General features: G+C 50.4%; 5 protein-coding genes across 5 annotated transcripts; all 5 read left to right on the top strand.

Moving 5' to 3' along the window:
• The first annotated feature begins 4,439 nt into the window (after positions 1–4,439).
• Positions 4,440–5,691, top strand: LOC127680935 (interferon alpha-6-like). The gene has a single exon (XM_052176747.1). The coding sequence runs from the start codon at positions 4,912–4,914 to the stop codon at positions 5,443–5,445; it is 534 nt and encodes a 177-aa protein (XP_052032707.1). The 5' UTR covers positions 4,440–4,911; the 3' UTR covers positions 5,446–5,691.
• Positions 5,692–8,862: 3,171 nt separating this feature from the next.
• LOC127680932 (interferon alpha-6-like) lies at positions 8,863–10,116 on the top strand. Its single transcript, XM_052176745.1, has one exon. The coding sequence runs from the start codon at positions 9,335–9,337 to the stop codon at positions 9,866–9,868; it is 534 nt and encodes a 177-aa protein (XP_052032705.1). The 5' UTR covers positions 8,863–9,334; the 3' UTR covers positions 9,869–10,116.
• A 3,150-nt stretch (positions 10,117–13,266) lies between these two features.
• LOC127680931 (interferon alpha-6-like) lies at positions 13,267–14,520 on the top strand. The gene has a single exon (XM_052176744.1). The coding sequence runs from the start codon at positions 13,739–13,741 to the stop codon at positions 14,270–14,272; it is 534 nt and encodes a 177-aa protein (XP_052032704.1). The 5' UTR covers positions 13,267–13,738; the 3' UTR covers positions 14,273–14,520.
• Positions 14,521–17,691: 3,171 nt separating this feature from the next.
• On the top strand, positions 17,692–18,945 carry LOC127680927 (interferon alpha-6-like). Its single transcript, XM_052176740.1, has one exon. The coding sequence runs from the start codon at positions 18,164–18,166 to the stop codon at positions 18,695–18,697; it is 534 nt and encodes a 177-aa protein (XP_052032700.1). The 5' UTR covers positions 17,692–18,163; the 3' UTR covers positions 18,698–18,945.
• Positions 18,946–22,099: 3,154 nt separating this feature from the next.
• Positions 22,100–23,353, top strand: LOC127680926 (interferon alpha-6-like). The gene has a single exon (XM_052176738.1). The coding sequence runs from the start codon at positions 22,572–22,574 to the stop codon at positions 23,103–23,105; it is 534 nt and encodes a 177-aa protein (XP_052032698.1). The 5' UTR covers positions 22,100–22,571; the 3' UTR covers positions 23,106–23,353.
• The last annotated feature ends 630 nt before the right edge of the window (positions 23,354–23,983 follow it).

Genomic DNA, 23,983 nt, shown 5'->3' on the forward strand with positions numbered 1-23,983 from the left:
ACGTGGCATAACGGTTAAAGCTGGTAGTTTAGGGTAGTCGCCATTTTTAAACAACACGTGGCATGACGCAATCCAGGAAATACAGGCCTTTAAGATGCTCCTAAATTGGCATGGTGTTTCATGTGAATCTTGGCCTGGAGATTGGACTCAATGAAGATTAAGATTTAAAATAATGTCTCTTTAATAAGTTACACTGTCATACACTTGAACATAAGAACTGGCAGACAAACCTTGTGCTGTAAATAAGTGTTTGCCATTGATTTTAAAGAAATTAGATTGTTTAAAATTGGGATTTGCTTCCAAAATTACAATTGTGCTCTAATATTGCTAGAAAACATTCAGTTACAATAAAAATCAGTGTGTCATTGGCTGCAGTTTTCAGTTTGCAGGCTCATAATTCTTAACATTTTGTAATTAAGATAATTTTGAGAGTGATACAGCTATGGGTTTTAGAGGCCCATTGCCACTTTTCCACAAGTTTATAGGCTACAATGGTAGGAGCAAAATTTAACCCTCCAAGATTAAAAAGGAGATCTCAGTGGAAATGTATTTGATATCAAGTAGGTTCCTTTGACCATGGAATTACAGGTTTCTTTTGTTTAATCCTCAAAACACAGGTTTGGGTCTGGTCTTAGATAAAAGGCTCAGATCTAGTCCTTGCCAAGGACTAAAGGTGGATCCTAGGGCAGATAAAAAAAATGTTTTGTTTCTGTTTCAATACTAGAAGTTAAGATCTTAAAATTTTCAGTGTATAATGTTCATGGAATGTTTGTTACAGGCCCTTGCTCCTATGGACTTTTAGAATTTTTAGGTAAATGGCTTTCAAAAGTTGTTAAGATATATTAATTGGCTTTATCTTATATTTACCTCATTTTAAGCTTGCCACAGAAGGTCTTAAACCTCTGTTTTCAAGGTAGGAAACATGTGTTCCTTGCTTCAAGTAGCAATCAAATTTATTATCTATTACATGGCAAACATTTTTAGGCAAAATTAATAATTGTTATCCAAAAGATAATTTGTACTATCAGATCACATGTTTATTCCTTTGTTTCTCCCTGCTTCAACACAGATACCTGAATTGGGTGCTATAGCAGCTATTTTTAAGATGTTAAAAGTCAAGCTTTTAATAATAGTAGATATATATAGCTCATGGTTTATAATTGCTTAAAATTGGTCCATTTTTAATACTGCTAATTCTTAATATTTACAGTTTATGCAAATGTGATTCAAATTTCTAAGAACAACAGATATGTTCTCTAAATGACTGTCCTTTAGGTATTTGAAATAATTTTATATTTTGTGCACATCAAATTATAAAGATTTGTTCTTGATGTCCTCAATTTCTATCTCTACCACGTAATGGTGTTAATCCTAGAGGACTTAGTTATTACAGATAAATGATACTCATATTTCTAATTTAGAAGATTAAAAAATATGTGCATGTGACTAATGATTCATTTTTAGGCTGTCTAGTTGCAACTGCTCTAACAGAAAAAGCAACTAAAAATGCTATGTTTATTTTATATAATTACATAGTTATTGCCTATGTTATGGGTTATACTTTGTGTTCCAACTTAAATTAATAAAACAATATCTTCTTGGAAGAGAGAAGAGAGGGGAAATTGTGTCCCTGTGCATATCATTTATATTATGCTTGCATGTTTTTAAGAAAATTTTAAAATTTGGATGCCAAGAAACTCCTTGCTAAATGTATATGACATCTTGTAATTAGGCATATTGATGTCTAGGTGAAATGAAGGAATTCACTTATTGACATATGCCATGATCCTGATTTAATATTGGGGGAGAAGGCATGTCCTCTATGTTTTTTCCACAGAATGCTGCAGAAGATATGCTGACTGTGCTTGCTGAATGCCCAGACCATGGTAACATAAGAGCTATATTGGGTATATGTTCTTGACTTACCTCAATTGTCAAATGTCCCAGGTTAGATAAATTGCCTAGCTTCAAGCTTTTAGACTTTGTGGGACAGAACATGGAGACTGTTAAGCTAGCTTAGGAAAAATTAATCTAAAGAAGAGTTAAAATGACTCTTCTCCTTATTGTGTTCAGCTGACTCAACCATAGACTGGTCTAGAAAATATTCCAATATTGAAGATTCCAATTTTGAAGATGGCTAACAATCTTCAACCAGCTGTGTTAATTTAACATATAGTCTCCACTTTTCCTGAGAAGTAACAGCTTATTTCTTGATACACAAGGCTACCTCTCCCACCTCAGAGGCCAAGCTTTGGGTCCTTAAAGTTGTTAATTTGCAACTGAATTGGATACTTCAGGGACAAGTTAATCCTATTCCACCTTTAACTCTTGACCTTGTTTGTTAAGCAGACTGGCTGTCTCCACCCAGGCTCACCTGGATGGAGAGATTGCATGTCTGTTAAAGACACTTGCAGACCCCCCTGGCTTCAAAACTTACACAAGTGGATCTCCAAAGAGGGAGCCACATAGAACTCAGATCTATGTGTGTTTGTTTAAGAACAAACATGGGTACCAGTGAGACGTGCGAGGCAAAGCACCGCATAGGGAGGTGAATTTCTGCTTCTGAGTCCCCAGGAAGTACACCTAATTGCATAGGGGTTAACATCGAGAGGCAGTCCTTAAAATAATAAGGGAGCCTATTACCCCTCCTCTGAAAAAGACGTTATACAATATTTAAGAGGAATTACGGTCAATGCTTCCCCTCCTGGTTAAGGCCCGCCTTCTTATGAAGGATATTTATCCACTTGTTTTCTAACTCCTCGTGTTCTAATTAATAAAAAAAGGGAGGACATGTACAGAGCCATATTGGGGCAGTCTTGCACTTGGTCAGAGTTTGACTTTGGTCAAGGTTAACTTCTCCCAGATAGCCAGGATCCTGCTCCACCTAGGGCCAAGTGCTCGAAGTAAAGGTTAAGTTTATTGTTCCTCCAGGTCTAGGAATTCCTGAATTAAACAGGTGACCCACCCAGCTGCCGGAGCAGTCAAGATGAGGACCTCCAAGGGAAGCTAGACAACTTCCACCGGAACTCAGCCTGGAGTCTGGGGGGAAGGGTTTGCCCAAACTGTTAAAAGGTCTGGCGCCATTAAAGTTTGGGGCTTTGATCAGTGAATATTGTCTTAGCCGTACTTCTTTTCGCCCCTCTTCCCTATTTATTCCTCAGTTTCTGTTCCAGAAACCCACTTCGTAATAGCTGCAGGCAGCTATGGAACCCTACATCCGGGGGTCTGCGTGTGGGGTGGGAGATGCAGGAGTCCATTAATTGATCAAAAGGCTGTATCAGCACTGGACCCGGGAGGACACCTCTCCTCTATGGTTTTATGTCCATTTCTCAGTCGGGAAGACCACTCTACACTTTGTTGCCTTCCCCCTGGGCTGCTCTGAACTCCAATAGGCCAGCACCCATGGCCATTGTTATAGGCTTCTCACCAATGGCATCTTCTTCCCTCTCCACCTTCCTCTCTCTCCTGGACCTCTACCCCTGCCTGTGTCTCTTCTGTCCATCTGTTGGCTGTTGGCAACAACTTCATTTAAGCAAGAGCATTAAATGGAGAAGTTAGGATTTAGGTCTCTCTCTCTCTCTCTCTCTCTCTCTCTCTCTCTCCCTCTCTCTCTCTCTCTCTTTTGCACAGGCACTTTCTCTTGATCTTGTGAACATCCCTGCACTGGGTGTAAGTAGTCATCACAACAATAATCCTGGAAAGATCAAACCCCAAAGAGGAGTCACCTTAGACATCTTTGTGAAGTTTCCAGAAGAGAAGGAATGACATTAAAGTACATAAGGTAGTGTGGGGCTTCTGGGCAATCAAAAGAAAACCTCTGGAAAAGCCTAGATACCTAGTCAAATAAATACTCAAAGGAAGCTGCTGCAAAGAAGAAGACAACATTTGAATTCAGAATGGGAGAGAACACGTGTGTTTATTTACAGAGGGAAGGTAGATGTCAAAAGGAGCAGAGACAGGCACACTGCACTGAAGTACTGAGGGGCTGAGCTGGAGGCCATCTCCCAGAAGATGCCCTTTTGGTGTGGGTGAGGTTTGAGCAAAGGAAACAGGGAGGAGGAACCAGCCAGGAGGAGGGCCATCTTCCTGGCTGAGGTCCAATTTGGCACTGGTCAGCAGAGCTCCTGAGAGGAGAGGGCAAGACTGCCCTGTCCCCTCTCTGGAAGTCTCTTCCTGTCGGGGACCAGCTCTCCTCTTTGCCAAGTCCACTTTCTTTTTCTCCTCTAGTGCCCTGATAGCTGGAAGGGTCTGGAAACCAAAACACACCCAGATAAACGAAAAATGAAACCAAAGGAAAGGAAAGGGGAGAAGACAACAGGAGAGGAGAGGAGAGGAGAGCAGCGGAGAGGAGAGTAGGGGAGAGGAGAGGAGAGGACAGGAGAGGAGAGGAGAGGAGAGGAGAGGAGAGGAGAGGATGGGGGTAAGAGAGGAGAGGGGAAGGGAGAGGAGAGGAGAGGAAAAGAAAACCAAAGGAAAACTAACCAAGCAAAACTGCTGCTCTCCGGTCTGTGGAGCCTTCAAGGTTTCCCCAAAATATGTCCTCTGGCCAACAAGTTCCTTCTGGGTTAGATGGGTTAGATTTTCAGGCCACCACCAATCTGCCGAATTCCTGCAGTCCCTACAGTCCAGTAGGTGAAGGAGGCCGAGAGAGGGGCAGGGGACCCTCAATCCCTGTCCGGAGTTGCTTGAGGAGTGGCCAAATGGCCTCCGCTGGAGTCAGCTCTGCTGCCGGCGCGCGCTCTCTCTGCTGCTCCCAGACTAGGAAGGAACCTCACCAGCAGGGCACAGTCAGCCAGAGCCCGAGAGCTCAGAGTGAACTATTAAAGCAGCACAAACTTCAGGCTCAATGGGAAGGCGGCCTTGGTCTCGCGCTCCCCCTGCGGGCGACATCCGCAATCGTTCTGCTTCAGCATGCTGCCTGGACATCTATTCCTGGTGGGAGGAGCTATGCTGAGCCTCAGCACAGCCAGCTCACTTGATTGGGGTAAACCTTGGAGCCTGAGCCTGCAGCACCAAGAAACCATGAGCTTCTTGGCAGAGTTGAAAACCGTGCAGGCTCACCAGTGCCTGCGGGACAGAACCAATTTCCGATGTCCCTGGAAGAAAGGACCTCTCATCACTCAGGTGAAGCTGCAAGAAGCCACCAGTTGCTACTCCCAGGTGCTCAGGCAGGTCCTCCACCTCTTTGGCACAGAGGCCAGCAGAGCTGCCTGGCCAGAGAGGGCGCTTGATCAGTTCCTAACTAGCCTGTGGAGTGAGCTGGGAGTGCTGGAGAGAGCAAGAGAGCAGGGCCAGTCCTGTCCACTGCGTTTCGCCCTGGCCATCCGCATCTACTTCCTTGGGTTCTTCCGCTATCTGAAGGGAAAGGCACACAGCCCTTGTTCCTGGGAGATGGTCAGAGTACAACTGCAAGTGGACCTCTCAGCATTCCCACTGTCTGCGTGAAGGAGCCTCAAGAAGAGGAGAAGCTCCCTGCAGGAATGTCTGCTCTCCTCCCTTTCTGGATTCAAAGCAGACACTTGGATTGGGTTTTCGATTGGGATTAGGCACCAGGTGAAACGGGTCTGCATCGAAAAAGAACACGGAGTCTTTATGTCTTTCCCGGCTGTGCCCCCAAGAATCATATCGGGCACCATACCTAGTGAATGTTTGAAAGCAAAGTTGTATGTGTGCATTTCACTGTGTCTCTGAATAAAGGGGTGATTTCAGGTTTTCCTCACACATTTCAATTGCAGACGGGAGATTTGCAAAGGGCCACGGGTGTTGGAAATTGTGCATTTTTGCAGCCATGGTCTTTCAGGCTGGAGTGTGTTATAGCCATTATTTTGTGGTCACACGTTCTAGCTGCTCCCTGCTGTAAGCTGGGAACTCAAGACACTCACTCTGCAGCCAGAAGGCTGCCTAGGCTTCGCTCATTGAGAGGGCCCTAGGAAAGGATGTGAGCCCCTGCATGCGTGCTGGCATGGCTCTCCTGCAACTCTAGAAAGTAAGGATTGGGCCTTCTGGGTCCCTTCTGTGTACTTTGCACACATTGTGGAGGACGCAATGTGAGCTCAACTTGAAGAAGAAGATTCATAGGAGATGACCTGTTTTCAAGTTTTGGGCTGCTCTGTGACTTCGGAAGAAGCAGGGCCTTGACCAGACATAGGGGGAGCTCCTAGATGAAGTGTTGGGGAGAGTGTGGGGAGGAGGCATGGGCACAGAGGGCTCTGAGGGGCTTCAGAAACTCCATCTTGTGCATGAGGGGCCAGGAAGGCGAGGAAGGCCTCTCATGCACAAGATGGAGTCAGAGGGCACCAAATGACCAAGGAGCCTTTCCTTCCCCTCCAGCGCCTTCCTCAGGGAGCCACAGGTGGGATGACAGGGTTGAGGTGGAGGTTCTCTGCCATCACAGGTCAGAAGTTCTGCTACCGGCCCACACACACACATTCATTCAGGCCTTCTTCCAGTCTGCAGTGGACAGTCTCCTGCTGCTTTCTGTGAGATACATTTCAGCCAGACCCCCAGGTTCCCCATTCCAATCCATCCACCCAAGGAAAGCAGAATTGCCAGGACAGGACACTAGGTTGACGTCCACCAACAAATCTTGGTGAGTCTGTTCACTATGAGCAAGCTTCTCTAGAAGTTCCTTCCTGCTGAAGGCTTCTGCACACAAAAGTCTTCCTCCTGTCCACTGGTTCCACTTTAGGCTGTGCCAGCACGATGGAGTGTGGCCCAGTGCAGAAACAGAAGCCTTGCCTTTGATCCTGCTTACTGCCTTTGTGTTCCCGACTGGAGCGTGATGCTGAGCTGCAGCACAGCCAGCTCACTAGACAGGGCCACATCTCCGAGCCTGGGCCGAGCCCACGGGGAGACCCTGCGCTTATTAGGATACTTGAAAAGTGTGCCTCCTCACCAGTGCCTGGGGAACAGAACCTAGTTCCTAAGTCCCTGGAAGAAGGGAGTTCTCACCAAGTGAAGCAGAGAGAAGCTCTCTACTGCTCTGCCCTGATGCTCGTGCGGGGCTGCCTCCTCTTTGGCACAGAAGACAGCAGAGCTGTCTGGACAGAGAAGGTGCTCAGGCACCTCCTCACTAGTCTGGTGAGGGCCCTGCCAGGGCCACAGGGAGTCAGCAGAGCATGATCAGTCCTGTCTACCAACATCTGCCAGGGTCACATTTACCTACATCCTAGGAAGCTTCCAGCCCTTTCTCCTGGGACGTTGTAAAAGCAGAAATGACACTAGCCTTTTCTTCTATTCCCAGTGCCCCGGTACAGTAGATCCAGGGGGAGCAGAAGCTCCCTGCACTCAGGAGTCTCTGTGATAGGAAAGCACACTCCCTAACTCAACTCAAAGCAGACAGGCTGATTCCAGATGCAGCACCAGAAGGAAGGGCTCTCAGTCGAAATAGAAGGCAGGATTAAATGATGTTTCTTATGGTTGGTCCTGTTTCTTTTCTTTTGTTTTGTAACATCTTCTCGTCATACTTCTATCACAGTCAGCAGGCCACACCAGCTGAAGCAGCAGAGAATCTCATCAGGGCTGAACAGAAATTCCTGGAGCCTGAAGCATGATGGGAAAAGTTTGAGGCCACTGAGCTAAAGCCATTTGGCTGCTGAAAACATCTAACACCACTTGGGAGCATCTACCCTCCTCTGATTATTCAGTTCCGGGGGTCTGCGTGTGGGGTGGGAGATGCAGGAGTCCTTTAATTGATCAAAAGGCTGTATCAGCACTGGACCCGGGAGGACACCTCTCCTCTATGGTTTTATGTCCATTTCCCAGTCGGGAAGACCACACTACACTTTGCTGCCTTCCCCCTGAGCTGCTCTGAACTCCAATAGGCCAGCACCCATGGCCATTGTTATAGGCTTCTCACCCATGGGATCTTCTTCCTTCTCCACCTTCCTCTCTCTCCTGGACCTCTACCCCTGCCTGTGTCTCTTCTGTCCATCTGTTGGCTGTGGGCAACAAGTTTATTTAAGCAAGAGCATTAAATGGAGAAGTTAGGATTTAGGTCTCTCTCTCTCTCTCTCTCTCTCTCTCTCTCTCTCTCTCTCTCTCTCTCTCTCTCTCTCTCTCTCTCTCGCACAGGCACTTTCTCTTGATCTTGTGAACATCCCTGCACTGGGTGTAAGTAGTCATCACAACAATAATCCTGGAAAGATCAAACCCCAAAGAGGAGTCACCTTAGACATCTTTCTGAAGTTTCCAGAAGAGAAGGAATGACATTAAAGTACATAAGGTAGTGTGGGGCTTCTGGGCAATCAAAAGAAAACCTCTGGAAAAGCCTAGATACCTAGTCAAATAAATACTCAAAGGAAGCTGCTGCAAAGAAGAAGACAACATTTGAATTCAGAATGGGAGAGAAAACGTGTGTTTATTTACAGAGGGAAGGTAGATGTCAAAAGGAGCAGAGACAGGCACACTGCACTGAAGTACTGAGGGGCTGAGCCGGAGGCCATCTTCCAGAAGATGCCCTTTTGGTGTGGGTGAGGTTTGAGCAAAGGAAACAGGGAGGAGGAACCAGCCAGGAGGAGGGCCATCTTCCTGGCTGAGGTCCAATTTGGCACTGGTCAGCAGAGCTCCTGAGAGGAGAGGGCAAGACTGCCCTGTCCCCTCTCTGGAAGTCTCTTCCTGTCGGGGACCAGTTCTCCTCTTTGCCAAGTCCACTTTCTTTTTCTCCTCTCCTGCCCTGATAGCTGGAAGGGTCTGGAAACCCAAACACACCCAGATACACAAAAAATGAAACCAAAGGAAAGGAAAGGGGAGAAGACAACAGGAGAGGAGAGGAGAGGAGAGCAGGGGAGAGGAGAGGAGAGGAGAGGAGAGGAGAGGAGAGGAGAAGAGAGGAGAGGATGGGGGTAAGAGAGGAGAGGGGAAGGGAGAGGAGAGGAGAGGAAAAGAAAACCAAAGGAAAACTAACCAAGCAAAACTGCTGCTCTCCGGTCTGTGGAGCCTTCAAGGTTTCCCCAAAATATGTCCTCTGGCCAACAAGTTCCTTCTGGGTTAGATGGGTTAGATTTTCAGGCCACCACCAATCTGCCGAATTCCTGCAGTCCCTACAGTCCAGTAGGTGAAGGAGGCCGAGAGAGGGGCAGGGGACCCTCAATCCCTGTCCGGAGTTGCTTGAGGAGTGGCCAAATGGCCTCCGCTGGAGTCAGCTCTGCTGCCGGCGCGCGCTCTCTCTGCTGCTCCCAGACTAGGAAGGAACCTCACCAGCAGGGCACAGTCAGCCAGAGCCCGAGAGCTCAGAGTGAACTATTAAAGCAGCACAAACTTCAGGCTCAATGGGAAGGCGGCCTTGGTCTCGCGCTCCCCCTGCGGGCGACATCCGCAATCGTTCTGCTTCAGCATGCTGCCTGGACATCTATTCCTGGTGGGAGGAGCTATGCTGAGCCTCAGCACAGCCAGCTCACTTGATTGGGGTAAACCTTGGAGCCTGAGCCTGCAGCACCAAGAAACCATGAGCTTCTTGGCAGAGTTGAAAACCGTGCAGGCTCACCAGTGCCTGCGGGACAGAACCAATTTCCGATGTCCCTGGAAGAAAGGACCTCTCATCACTCAGGTGAAGCTGCAAGAAGCCACCAGTTGCTACTCCCAGGTGCTCAGGCAGGTCCTCCACCTCTTTGGCACAGAGGCCAGCAGAGCTGCCTGGCCAGAGAGGGCGCTTGATCAGTTCCTAACTAGCCTGTGGAGTGAGCTGGGAGTGCTGGAGAGAGCAAGAGAGCAGGGCCAGTCCTGTCCACTGCGTTTCGCCCTGGCCATCCGCATCTACTTCCTTGGGTTCTTCCGCTATCTGAAGGGAAAGGCACACAGCCCTTGTTCCTGGGAGATGGTCAGAGTACAACTGCAAGTGGACCTCTCAGCATTCCCACTGTCTGCGTGAAGGAGCCTCAAGAAGAGGAGAAGCTCCCTGCAGGAATGTCTGCTCTCCTCCCTTTCTGGATTCAAAGCAGACACTTGGATTGGGTTTTCGATTGGGATTAGGCACCAGGTGAAACGGGTCTGCATCGAAAAAGAACACGGAGTCTTTATGTCTTTCCCGGCTGTGCCCCCAAGAATCATATCGGGCACCATACCTAGTGAATGTTTGAAAGCAAAGTTGTATGTGTGCATTTCACTGTGTCTCTGAATAAAGGGGTGATTTCAGGTTTTCCTCACACATTTCAATTGCAGACGGGAGATTTGCAAAGGGCCACGGGTGTTGGAAATTGTGCATTTTTGCAGCCATGGTCTTTCAGGCTGGAGTGTGTTATAGCCATTATTTTGTGGTCACACGTTCTAGCTGCTCCCTGCTGTAAGCTGGGAACTCAAGACACTCACTCTGCAGCCAGAAGGCTGCCTAGGCTTCGCTCATTGAGAGGGCCCTAGGAAAGGATGTGAGCCCCTGCATGCGTGCTGGCATGGCTCTCCTGCAACTCTAGAAAGTAAGGATTGGGCCTTCTGGGTCCCTTCTGTGTACTTTGCACACATTGTGGAGGACGCAATGTGAGCTCAACTTGAAGAAGAAGATTCATAGGAGATGACCTGTTTTCAAGTTTTGGGCTGCTCTGTGACTTCGGAAGAAGCAGGGCCTTGACCAGACATAGGGGGAGCTCCTAGATGAAGTGTTGGGGAGAGTGTGGGGAGGAGGCATGGGCACAGAGGGCTCTGAGGGGCTTCAGAAACTCCATCTTGTGCATGAGGGGCCAGGAAGGCGAGGAAGGCCTCTCATGCACAAGATGGAGTCAGAGGGCACCAAATGACCAAGGAGCCTTTCCTTCCCCTCCAGCGCCTTCCTCAGGGAGCCACAGGTGGGATGACAGGGTTGAGGTGGAGGTTCTCTGCCATCACAGGTCAGAAGTTCTGCTACCGGCCCACACACACACATTCATTCAGGCCTTCTTCCAGTCTGCAGTGGACAGTCTCCTGCTGCTTTCTGTGAGATACATTTCAGCCAGACCCCCAGGTTCCCCATTCCAATCCATCCACCCAAGGAAAGCAGAATTGCCAGGACAGGACACTAGGTTGACGTCCACCAACAAATCTTGGTGAGTCTGTTCACTATGAGCAAGCTTCTCTAGAAGTTCCTTCCTGCTGAAGGCTTCTGCACACAAAAGTCTTCCTCCTGTCCACTGGTTCCACTTTAGGCTGTGCCAGCACGATGGAGTGTGGCCCAGTGCAGAAACAGAAGCCTTGCCTTTGATCCTGCTTACTGCCTTTGTGTTCCCGACTGGAGCGTGATGCTGAGCTGCAGCACAGCCAGCTCACTAGACAGGGCCACATCTCCGAGCCTGGGCCGAGCCCACGGGGAGACCCTGCGCTTATTAGGATACTTGAAAAGTGTGCCTCCTCACCAGTGCCTGGGGAACAGAACCTAGTTCCTAAGTCCCTGGAAGAAGGGAGTTCTCACCAAGTGAAGCAGAGAGAAGCTCTCTACTGCTCTGCCCTGATGCTCGTGCGGGGCTGCCTCCTCTTTGGCACAGAAGACAGCAGAGCTGTCTGGACAGAGAAGGTGCTCAGGCACCTCCTCACTAGTCTGGTGAGGGCCCTGCCAGGGCCACAGGGAGTCAGCAGAGCATGATCAGTCCTGTCTACCAACATCTGCCAGGGTCACATTTACCTACATCCTAGGAAGCTTCCAGCCCTTTCTCCTGGGACGTTGTAAAAGCAGAAATGACACTAGCCTTTTCTTCTATTCCCAGTGCCCCGGTACAGTAGATCCAGGGGGAGCAGAAGCTCCCTGCACTCAGGAGTCTCTGTGATAGGAAAGCACACTCCCTAACTCAACTCAAAGCAGACAGGCTGATTCCAGATGCAGCACCAGAAGGAAGGGCTCTCAGTCGAAATAGAAGGCAGGATTAAATGATGTTTCTTATGGTTGGTCCTGTTTCTTTTCTTTTGTTTTGTAACATCTTCTCGTCATACTTCTATCACAGTCAGCAGGCCACACCAGCTGAAGCAGCAGAGAATCTCATCAGGGCTGAACAGAAATTCCTGGAGCCTGAAGCATGATGGGAAAAGTTTGAGGCCACTGAGCTAAAGCCATTTGGCTGCTGAAAACATCTAACACCACTTGGGAGCATCTACCCTCCTCTGATTATTCAGTTCCGGGGGTCTGCGTGTGGGGTGGGAGATGCAGGAGTCCTTTAATTGATCAAAAGGCTGTATCAGCACTGGACCCGGGAGGACACCTCTCCTCTATGGTTTTATGTCCATTTCCCAGTCGGGAAGACCACACTACACTTTGCTGCCTTCCCCCTGAGCTGCTCTGAACTCCAATAGGCCAGCACCCATGGCCATTGTTATAGGCTTCTCACCCATGGGATCTTCTTCCTTCTCCACCTTCCTCTCTCTCCTGGACCTCTACCCCTGCCTGTGTCTCTTCTGTCCATCTGTTGGCTGTGGGCAACAAGTTTATTTAAGCAAGAGCATTAAATGGAGAAGTTAGGATTTAGGTCTCTCTCTCTCTCTCTCTCTCTCTCTCTCTCTCTCTCTCTCTCTCTCTCTCTCTCGCACAGGCACTTTCTCTTGATCTTGTGAACATCCCTGCACTGGGTGTAAGTAGTCATCACAACAATAATCCTGGAAAGATCAAACCCCAAAGAGGAGTCACCTTAGACATCTTTCTGAAGTTTCCAGAAGAGAAGGAATGACATTAAAGTACATAAGGTAGTGTGGGGCTTCTGGGCAATCAAAAGAAAACCTCTGGAAAAGCCTAGATACCTAGTCAAATAAATACTCAAAGGAAGCTGCTGCAAAGAAGAAGACAACATTTGAATTCAGAATGGGAGAGAAAACGTGTGTTTATTTACAGAGGGAAGGTAGATGTCAAAAGGAGCAGAGACAGGCACACTGCACTGAAGTACTGAGGGGCTGAGCCGGAGGCCATCTTCCAGAAGATGCCCTTTTGGTGTGGGTGAGGTTTGAGCAAAGGAAACAGGGAGGAGGAACCAGCCAGGAGGAGGGCCATCTTCCTGGCTGAGGTCCAATTTGGCACTGGTCAGCAGAGCTCCTGAGAGGAGAGGGCAAGACTGCCCTGTCCCCTCTCTGGAAGTCTCTTCCTGTCGGGGACCAGTTCTCCTCTTTGCCAAGTCCACTTTCTTTTTCTCCTCTCCTGCCCTGATAGCTGGAAGGGTCTGGAAACCCAAACACACCCAGATACACAAAAAATGAAACCAAAGGAAAGGAAAGGGGAGAAGACAACAGGAGAGGAGAGGAGAGGAGAGCAGGGGAGAGGAGAGGAGAGGAGAGGAGAGGAGAGGAGAAGAGAGGAGAGGATGGGGGTAAGAGAGGAGAGGGGAAGGGAGAGGAGAGGAGAGGAAAAGAAAACCAAAGGAAAACTAACCAAGCAAAACTGCTGCTCTCCGGTCTGTGGAGCCTTCAAGGTTTCCCCAAAATATGTCCTCTGGCCAACAAGTTCCTTCTGGGTTAGATGGGTTAGATTTTCAGGCCACCACCAATCTGCCGAATTCCTGCAGTCCCTACAGTCCAGTAGGTGAAGGAGGCCGAGAGAGGGGCAGGGGACCCTCAATCCCTGTCCGGAGTTGCTTGAGGAGTGGCCAAATGGCCTCCGCTGGAGTCAGCTCTGCTGCCGGCGCGCGCTCTCTCTGCTGCTCCCAGACTAGGAAGGAACCTCACCAGCAGGGCACAGTCAGCCAGAGCCCGAGAGCTCAGAGTGAACTATTAAAGCAGCACAAACTTCAGGCTCAATGGGAAGGCGGCCTTGGTCTCGCGCTCCCCCTGCGGGCGACATCCGCAATCGTTCTGCTTCAGCATGCTGCCTGGACATCTATTCCTGGTGGGAGGAGCTATGCTGAGCCTCAGCACAGCCAGCTCACTTGATTGGGGTAAACCTTGGAGCCTGAGCCTGCAGCACCAAGAAACCATGAGCTTCTTGGCAGAGTTGAAAACCGTGCAGGCTCACCAGTGCCTGCGGGACAGAACCAATTTCCGATGTCCCTGGAAGAAAGGACCTCTCATCACTCAGGTGAAGCTGCAAGAAGCCACCAGTTGCTACTCCCAGGTGCTCAGGCAGGTCCTCCACCTCTTTGGCACAGAGGCCAGCAGAGCTGCCTGGCCAGAGAGGGCGCTTGATCAGTTCCTAACTAGCCTGTGGAGTGAGCTGGGAGTGCTGGAGAGAGCAAGAGAGCAGGGCCAGTCCTGTCCACTGCGTTTCGCCCTGGCCATCCGCATCTACTTCCTTGGGTTCTTCCGCTATCTGAAGGGAAAGGCACACAGCCCTTGTTCCTGGGAGATGGTCAGAGTACAACTGCAAGTGGACCTCTCAGCATTCCCACTGTCTGCGTGAAGGAGCCTCAAGAAGAGGAGAAGCTCCCTGCAGGAATGTCTGCTCTCCTCCCTTTCTGGATTCAAAGCAGACACTTGGATTGGGTTTTCGATTGGGATTAGGCACCAGGTGAAACGGGTCTGCATCGAAAAAGAACACGGAGTCTTTATGTCTTTCCCGGCTGTGCCCCCAAGAATCATATCGGGCACCATACCTAGTGAATGTTTGAAAGCAAAGTTGTATGTGTGCATTTCACTGTGTCTCTGAATAAAGGGGTGATTTCAGGTTTTCCTCACACATTTCAATTGCAGACGGGAGATTTGCAAAGGGCCACGGGTGTTGGAAATTGTGCATTTTTGCAGCCATGGTCTTTCAGGCTGGAGTGTGTTATAGCCATTATTTTGTGGTCACACGTTCTAGCTGCTCCCTGCTGTAAGCTGGGAACTCAAGACACTCACTCTGCAGCCAGAAGGCTGCCTAGGCTTCGCTCATTGAGAGGGCCCTAGGAAAGGATGTGAGCCCCTGCATGCGTGCTGGCATGGCTCTCCTGCAACTCTAGAAAGTAAGGATTGGGCCTTCTGGGTCCCTTCTGTGTACTTTGCACACATTGTGGAGGACGCAATGTGAGCTCAACTTGAAGAAGAAGATTCATAGGAGATGACCTGTTTTCAAGTTTTGGGCTGCTCTGTGACTTCGGAAGAAGCAGGGCCTTGACCAGACATAGGGGGAGCTCCTAGATGAAGTGTTGGGGAGAGTGTGGGGAGGAGGCATGGGCACAGAGGGCTCTGAGGGGCTTCAGAAACTCCATCTTGTGCATGAGGGGCCAGGAAGGCGAGGAAGGCCTCTCATGCACAAGATGGAGTCAGAGGGCACCAAATGACCAAGGAGCCTTTCCTTCCCCTCCAGCGCCTTCCTCAGGGAGCCACAGGTGGGATGACAGGGTTGAGGTGGAGGTTCTCTGCCATCACAGGTCAGAAGTTCTGCTACCGGCCCACACACACACATTCATTCAGGCCTTCTTCCAGTCTGCAGTGGACAGTCTCCTGCTGCTTTCTGTGAGATACATTTCAGCCAGACCCCCAGGTTCCCCATTCCAATCCATCCACCCAAGGAAAGCAGAATTGCCAGGACAGGACACTAGGTTGACGTCCACCAACAAATCTTGGTGAGTCTGTTCACTATGAGCAAGCTTCTCTAGAAGTTCCTTCCTGCTGAAGGCTTCTGCACACAAAAGTCTTCCTCCTGTCCACTGGTTCCACTTTAGGCTGTGCCAGCACGATGGAGTGTGGCCCAGTGCAGAAACAGAAGCCTTGCCTTTGATCCTGCTTACTGCCTTTGTGTTCCCGACTGGAGCGTGATGCTGAGCTGCAGCACAGCCAGCTCACTAGACAGGGCCACATCTCCGAGCCTGGGCCGAGCCCACGGGGAGACCCTGCGCTTATTAGGATACTTGAAAAGTGTGCCTCCTCACCAGTGCCTGGGGAACAGAACCTAGTTCCTAAGTCCCTGGAAGAAGGGAGTTCTCACCAAGTGAAGCAGAGAGAAGCTCTCTACTGCTCTGCCCTGATGCTCGTGCGGGGCTGCCTCCTCTTTGGCACAGAAGACAGCAGAGCTGTCTGGACAGAGAAGGTGCTCAGGCACCTCCTCACTAGTCTGGTGAGGGCCCTGCCAGGGCCACAGGGAGTCAGCAGAGCATGATCAGTCCTGTCTACCAACATCTGCCAGGGTCACATTTACCTACATCCTAGGAAGCTTCCAGCCCTTTCTCCTGGGACGTTGTAAAAGCAGAAATGACACTAGCCTTTTCTTCTATTCCCAGTGCCCCGGTACAGTAGATCCAGGGGGAGCAGAAGCTCCCTGCACTCAGGAGTCTCTGTGATAGGAAAGCACACTCCCTAACTCAACTCAAAGCAGACAGGCTGATTCCAGATGCAGCACCAGAAGGAAGGGCTCTCAGTCGAAATAGAAGGCAGGATTAAATGATGTTTCTTATGGTTGGTCCTGTTTCTTTTCTTTTGTTTTGTAACATCTTCTCGTCATACTTCTATCACAGTCAGCAGGCCACACCAGCTGAAGCAGCAGAGAATCTCATCAGGGCTGAACAGAAATTCCTGGAGCCTGAAGCATGATGGGAAAAGTTTGAGGCCACTGAGCTAAAGCCATTTGGCTGCTGAAAACATCTAACACCACTTGGGAGCATCTACCCTCCTCTGATTATTCAGTTCCGGGGGTCTGCGTGTGGGGTGGGAGATGCAGGAGTCCTTTAATTGATCAAAAGGCTGTATCAGCACTGGACCCGGGAGGACACCTCTCCTCTATGGTTTTATGTCCATTTCCCAGTCGGGAAGACCACACTACACTTTGCTGCCTTCCCCCTGAGCTGCTCTGAACTCCAATAGGCCAGCACCCATGGCCATTGTTATAGGCTTCTCACCCATGGGATCTTCTTCCTTCTCCACCTTCCTCTCTCTCCTGGACCTCTACCCCTGCCTGTGTCTCTTCTGTCCATCTGTTGGCTGTGGGCAACAAGTTTATTTAAGCAAGAGCATTAAATGGAGAAGTTAGGATTTAGGTCTCTCTCTCTCTCTCTCTCTCTCTCTCTCTCTCTCTCTCTCTCTCTCTCTCTCTCTCTCTCGCACAGGCACTTTCTCTTGATCTTGTGAACATCCCTGCACTGGGTGTAAGTAGTCATCACAACAATAATCCTGGAAAGATCAAACCCCAAAGAGGAGTCACCTTAGACATCTTTCTGAAGTTTCCAGAAGAGAAGGAATGACATTAAAGTACATAAGGTAGTGTGGGGCTTCTGGGCAATCAAAAGAAAACCTCTGGAAAAGCCTAGATACCTAGTCAAATAAATACTCAAAGGAAGCTGCTGCAAAGAAGAAGACAACATTTGAATTCAGAATGGGAGAGAAAACGTGTGTTTATTTACAGAGGGAAGGTAGATGTCAAAAGGAGCAGAGACAGGCACACTGCACTGAAGTACTGAGGGGCTGAGCCGGAGGCCATCTTCCAGAAGATGCCCTTTTGGTGTGGGTGAGGTTTGAGCAAAGGAAACAGGGAGGAGGAACCAGCCAGGAGGAGGGCCATCTTCCTGGCTGAGGTCCAATTTGGCACTGGTCAGCAGAGCTCCTGAGAGGAGAGGGCAAGACTGCCCTGTCCCCTCTCTGGAAGTCTCTTCCTGTCGGGGACCAGTTCTCCTCTTTGCCAAGTCCACTTTCTTTTTCTCCTCTCCTGCCCTGATAGCTGGAAGGGTCTGGAAACCCAAACACACCCAGATACACAAAAAATGAAACCAAAGGAAAGGAAAGGGGAGAAGACAACAGGAGAGGAGAGGAGAGGAGAGCAGGGGAGAGGAGAGGAGAGGAGAGGAGAGGAGAGGAGAGGAGAGGAGAGGAGAAGAGAGGAGAGGATGGGGGTAAGAGAGGAGAGGGGAAGGGAGAGGAGAGGAGAGGAAAAGAAAACCAAAGGAAAACTAACCAAGCAAAACTGCTGCTCTCCGGTCTGTGGAGCCTTCAAGGTTTCCCCAAAATATGTCCTCTGGCCAACAAGTTCCTTCTGGGTTAGATGGGTTAGATTTTCAGGCCACCACCAATCTGCCGAATTCCTGCAGTCCCTACAGTCCAGTAGGTGAAGGAGGCCGAGAGAGGGGCAGGGGACCCTCAATCCCTGTCCGGAGTTGCTTGAGGAGTGGCCAAATGGCCTCCGCTGGAGTCAGCTCTGCTGCCGGCGCGCGCTCTCTCTGCTGCTCCCAGACTAGGAAGGAACCTCACCAGCAGGGCACAGTCAGCCAGAGCCCGAGAGCTCAGAGTGAACTATTAAAGCAGCACAAACTTCAGGCTCAATGGGAAGGCGGCCTTGGTCTCGCGCTCCCCCTGCGGGCGACATCCGCAATCGTTCTGCTTCAGCATGCTGCCTGGACATCTATTCCTGGTGGGAGGAGCTATGCTGAGCCTCAGCACAGCCAGCTCACTTGATTGGGGTAAACCTTGGAGCCTGAGCCTGCAGCACCAAGAAACCATGAGCTTCTTGGCAGAGTTGAAAACCGTGCAGGCTCACCAGTGCCTGCGGGACAGAACCAATTTCCGATGTCCCTGGAAGAAAGGACCTCTCATCACTCAGGTGAAGCTGCAAGAAGCCACCAGTTGCTACTCCCAGGTGCTCAGGCAGGTCCTCCACCTCTTTGGCACAGAGGCCAGCAGAGCTGCCTGGCCAGAGAGGGCGCTTGATCAGTTCCTAACTAGCCTGTGGAGTGAGCTGGGAGTGCTGGAGAGAGCAAGAGAGCAGGGCCAGTCCTGTCCACTGCGTTTCGCCCTGGCCATCCGCATCTACTTCCTTGGGTTCTTCCGCTATCTGAAGGGAAAGGCACACAGCCCTTGTTCCTGGGAGATGGTCAGAGTACAACTGCAAGTGGACCTCTCAGCATTCCCACTGTCTGCGTGAAGGAGCCTCAAGAAGAGGAGAAGCTCCCTGCAGGAATGTCTGCTCTCCTCCCTTTCTGGATTCAAAGCAGACACTTGGATTGGGTTTTCGATTGGGATTAGGCACCAGGTGAAACGGGTCTGCATCGAAAAAGAACACGGAGTCTTTATGTCTTTCCCGGCTGTGCCCCCAAGAATCATATCGGGCACCATACCTAGTGAATGTTTGAAAGCAAAGTTGTATGTGTGCATTTCACTGTGTCTCTGAATAAAGGGGTGATTTCAGGTTTTCCTCACACATTTCAATTGCAGACGGGAGATTTGCAAAGGGCCACGGGTGTTGGAAATTGTGCATTTTTGCAGCCATGGTCTTTCAGGCTGGAGTGTGTTATAGCCATTATTTTGTGGTCACACGTTCTAGCTGCTCCCTGCTGTAAGCTGGGAACTCAAGACACTCACTCTGCAGCCAGAAGGCTGCCTAGGCTTCGCTCATTGAGAGGGCCCTAGGAAAGGATGTGAGCCCCTGCATGCGTGCTGGCATGGCTCTCCTGCAACTCTAGAAAGTAAGGATTGGGCCTTCTGGGTCCCTTCTGTGTACTTTGCACACATTGTGGAGGACGCAATGTGAGCTCAACTTGAAGAAGAAGATTCATAGGAGATGACCTGTTTTCAAGTTTTGGGCTGCTCTGTGACTTCGGAAGAAGCAGGGCCTTGACCAGACATAGGGGGAGCTCCTAGATGAAGTGTTGGGGAGAGTGTGGGGAGGAGGCATGGGCACAGAGGGCTCTGAGGGGCTTCAGAAACTCCATCTTGTGCATGAGGGGCCAGGAAGGCGAGGAAGGCCTCTCATGCACAAGATGGAGTCAGAGGGCACCAAATGACCAAGGAGCCTTTCCTTCCCCTCCAGCGCCTTCCTCAGGGAGCCACAGGTGGGATGACAGGGTTGAGGTGGAGGTTCTCTGCCATCACAGGTCAGAAGTTCTGCTACCGGCCCACACACACACATTCATTCAGGCCTTCTTCCAGTCTGCAGTGGACAGTCTCCTGCTGCTTTCTGTGAGATACATTTCAGCCAGACCCCCAGGTTCCCCATTCCAATCCATCCACCCAAGGAAAGCAGAATTGCCAGGACAGGACACTAGGTTGACGTCCACCAACAAATCTTGGTGAGTCTGTTCACTATGAGCAAGCTTCTCTAGAAGTTCCTTCCTGCTGAAGGCTTCTGCACACAAAAGTCTTCCTCCTGTCCACTGGTTCCACTTTAGGCTGTGCCAGCACGATGGAGTGTGGCCCAGTGCAGAAACAGAAGCCTTGCCTTTGATCCTGCTTACTGCCTTTGTGTTCCCGACTGGAGCGTGATGCTGAGCTGCAGCACAGCCAGCTCACTAGACAGGGCCACATCTCCGAGCCTGGGCCGAGCCCACGGGGAGACCCTGCGCTTATTAGGATACTTGAAAAGTGTGCCTCCTCACCAGTGCCTGGGGAACAGAACCTAGTTCCTAAGTCCCTGGAAGAAGGGAGTTCTCACCAAGTGAAGCAGAGAGAAGCTCTCTACTGCTCTGCCCTGATGCTCGTGCGGGGCTGCCTCCTCTTTGGCACAGAAGACAGCAGAGCTGTCTGGACAGAGAAGGTGCTCAGGCACCTCCTCACTAGTCTGGTGAGGGCCCTGCCAGGGCCACAGGGAGTCAGCAGAGCATGATCAGTCCTGTCTACCAACATCTGCCAGGGTCACATTTACCTACATCCTAGGAAGCTTCCAGCCCTTTCTCCTGGGACGTTGTAAAAGCAGAAATGACACTAGCCTTTTCTTCTATTCCCAGTGCCCCGGTACAGTAGATCCAGGGGGAGCAGAAGCTCCCTGCACTCAGGAGTCTCTGTGATAGGAAAGCACACTCCCTAACTCAACTCAAAGCAGACAGGCTGATTCCAGATGCAGCACCAGAAGGAAGGGCTCTCAGTCGAAATAGAAGGCAGGATTAAATGATGTTTCTTATGGTTGGTCCTGTTTCTTTTCTTTTGTTTTGTAACATCTTCTCGTCATACTTCTATCACAGTCAGCAGGCCACACCAGCTGAAGCAGCAGAGAATCTCATCAGGGCTGAACAGAAATTCCTGGAGCCTGAAGCATGATGGGAAAAGTTTGAGGCCACTGAGCTAAAGCCATTTGGCTGCTGAAAACATCTAACACCACTTGGGAGCATCTACCCTCCTCTGATTATTCAGTTCCGGGGGTCTGCGTGTGGGGTGGGAGATGCAGGAGTCCTTTAATTGATCAAAAGGCTGTATCAGCACTGGACCCGGGAGGACACCTCTCCTCTATGGTTTTATGTCCATTTCCCAGTCGGGAAGACCACACTACACTTTGCTGCCTTCCCCCTGAGCTGCTCTGAACTCCAATAGGCCAGCACCCATGGCCATTGTTATAGGCTTCTCACCCATGGGATCTTCTTCCTTCTCCACCTTCCTCTCTCTCCTGGACCTCTACCCCTGCCTGTGTCTCTTCTGTCCATCTGTTGGCTGTGGGCAACAAGTTTATTTAAGCAAGAGCATTAAATGGAGAAGTTAGGATTTAGGTCTCTCTCTCTCTCTCTCTCTCTCTCTCTCTCTCTCTCTCTCTCTCTCTCTCTCTCTCTCGCACAGGCACTTTCTCTTGATCTTGTGAACATCCCTGCACTGGGTGTAAGTAGTCATCACAACAATAATCCTGGAAAGATCAAACCCCAAAGAGGAGTCACCTTAGACATCTTTCTGAAGTTTCCAGAAGAGAAGGAATGACATTAAAGTACATAAGGTAGTGTGGGGCTTCTGGGCAATCAAAAGAAAACCTCTGGAAAAGCCTAGATACCTAGTCAAATAAATACTCAAAGGAAGCTGCTGCAAAGAAGAAGACAACATTTGAATTCAGAATGGGAGAGAAAACGTGTGTTTATTTACAGAGGGAAGGTAGATGTCAAAAGGAGCAGAGACAGGCACACTGCACTGAAGTACTGAGGGGCTGAGCCGGAGGCCATCTTCCAGAAGATGCCCTTTTGGTGTGGGTGAGGTTTGAGCAAAGGAAACAGGGAGGAGGAACCAGCCAGGAGGAGGGCCATCTTCCTGGCTGAGGTCCAATTTGGCACTGGTCAGCAGAGCTCCTGAGAGGAGAGGGCAAGACTGCCCTGTCCCCTCTCTGGAAGTCTCTTCCTGTCGGGGACCAGTTCTCCTCTTTGCCAAGTCCACTTTCTTTTTCTCCTCTCCTGCCCTGATAGCTGGAAGGGTCTGGAAACCCAAACACACCCAGATACACAAAAAATGAAACCAAAGGAAAGGAAAGGGGAGAAGACAACAGGAGAGGAGAGGAGAGGAGAGCAGGGGAGAGGAGAGGAGAGGAGAGGAGAGGAGAGGAGAAGAGAGGAGAGGATGGGGGTAAGAGAGGAGAGGGGAAGGGAGAGGAGAGGAGAGGAAAAGAAAACCAAAGGAAAACTAACCAAGCAAAACTGCTGCTCTCCGGTCTGTGGAGCCTTCAAGGTTTCCCCAAAATATGTCCTCTGGCCAACAAGTTCCTTCTGGGTTAGATGGGTTAGATTTTCAGGCCACCACCAATCTGCCGAATTCCTGCAGTCCCTACAGTCCAGTAGGTGAAGGAGGCCGAGAGAGGGGCAGGGGACCCTCAATCCCTGTCCGGAGTTGCTTGAGGAGTGGCCAAATGGCCTCCGCTGGAGTCAGCTCTGCTGCCGGCGCGCGCTCTCTCTGCTGCTCCCAGACTAGGAAGGAACCTCACCAGCAGGGCACAGTCAGCCAGAGCCCGAGAGCTCAGAGTGAACTATTAAAGCAGCACAAACTTCAGGCTCAATGGGAAGGCGGCCTTGGTCTCGCGCTCCCCCTGCGGGCGACATCCGCAATCGTTCTGCTTCAGCATGCTGCCTGGACATCTATTCCTGGTGGGAGGAGCTATGCTGAGCCTCAGCACAGCCAGCTCACTTGATTGGGGTAAACCTTGGAGCCTGAGCCTGCAGCACCAAGAAACCATGAGCTTCTTGGCAGAGTTGAAAACCGTGCAGGCTCACCAGTGCCTGCGGGACAGAACCAATTTCCGATGTCCCTGGAAGAAAGGACCTCTCATCACTCAGGTGAAGCTGCAAGAAGCCACCAGTTGCTACTCCCAGGTGCTCAGGCAGGTCCTCCACCTCTTTGGCACAGAGGCCAGCAGAGCTGCCTGGCCAGAGAGGGCGCTTGATCAGTTCCTAACTAGCCTGTGGAGTGAGCTGGGAGTGCTGGAGAGAGCAAGAGAGCAGGGCCAGTCCTGTCCACTGCGTTTCGCCCTGGCCATCCGCATCTACTTCCTTGGGTTCTTCCGCTATCTGAAGGGAAAGGCACACAGCCCTTGTTCCTGGGAGATGGTCAGAGTACAACTGCAAGTGGACCTCTCAGCATTCCCACTGTCTGCGTGAAGGAGCCTCAAGAAGAGGAGAAGCTCCCTGCAGGAATGTCTGCTCTCCTCCCTTTCTGGATTCAAAGCAGACACTTGGATTGGGTTTTCGATTGGGATTAGGCACCAGGTGAAACGGGTCTGCATCGAAAAAGAACACGGAGTCTTTATGTCTTTCCCGGCTGTGCCCCCAAGAATCATATCGGGCACCATACCTAGTGAATGTTTGAAAGCAAAGTTGTATGTGTGCATTTCACTGTGTCTCTGAATAAAGGGGTGATTTCAGGTTTTCCTCACACATTTCAATTGCAGACGGGAGATTTGCAAAGGGCCACGGGTGTTGGAAATTGTGCATTTTTGCAGCCATGGTCTTTCAGGCTGGAGTGTGTTATAGCCATTATTTTGTGGTCACACGTTCTAGCTGCTCCCTGCTGTAAGCTGGGAACTCAAGACACTCACTCTGCAGCCAGAAGGCTGCCTAGGCTTCGCTCATTGAGAGGGCCCTAGGAAAGGATGTGAGCCCCTGCATGCGTGCTGGCATGGCTCTCCTGCAACTCTAGAAAGTAAGGATTGGGCCTTCTGGGTCCCTTCTGTGTACTTTGCACACATTGTGGAGGACGCAATGTGAGCTCAACTTGAAGAAGAAGATTCATAGGAGATGACCTGTTTTCAAGTTTTGGGCTGCTCTGTGACTTCGGAAGAAGCAGGGCCTTGACCAGACATAGGGGGAGCTCCTAGATGAAGTGTTGGGGAGAGTGTGGGGAGGAGGCATGGGCACAGAGGGCTCTGAGGGGCTTCAGAAACTCCATCTTGTGCATGAGGGGCCAGGAAGGCGAGGAAGGCCTCTCATGCACAAGATGGAGTCAGAGGGCACCAAATGACCAAGGAGCCTTTCCTTCC

Source organism: Apodemus sylvaticus, chromosome 3, assembly GCF_947179515.1.
Source record: "Apodemus sylvaticus chromosome 3, mApoSyl1.1, whole genome shotgun sequence".
Classification (NCBI taxonomy): domain Eukaryota; kingdom Metazoa; phylum Chordata; class Mammalia; order Rodentia; family Muridae; genus Apodemus; species Apodemus sylvaticus.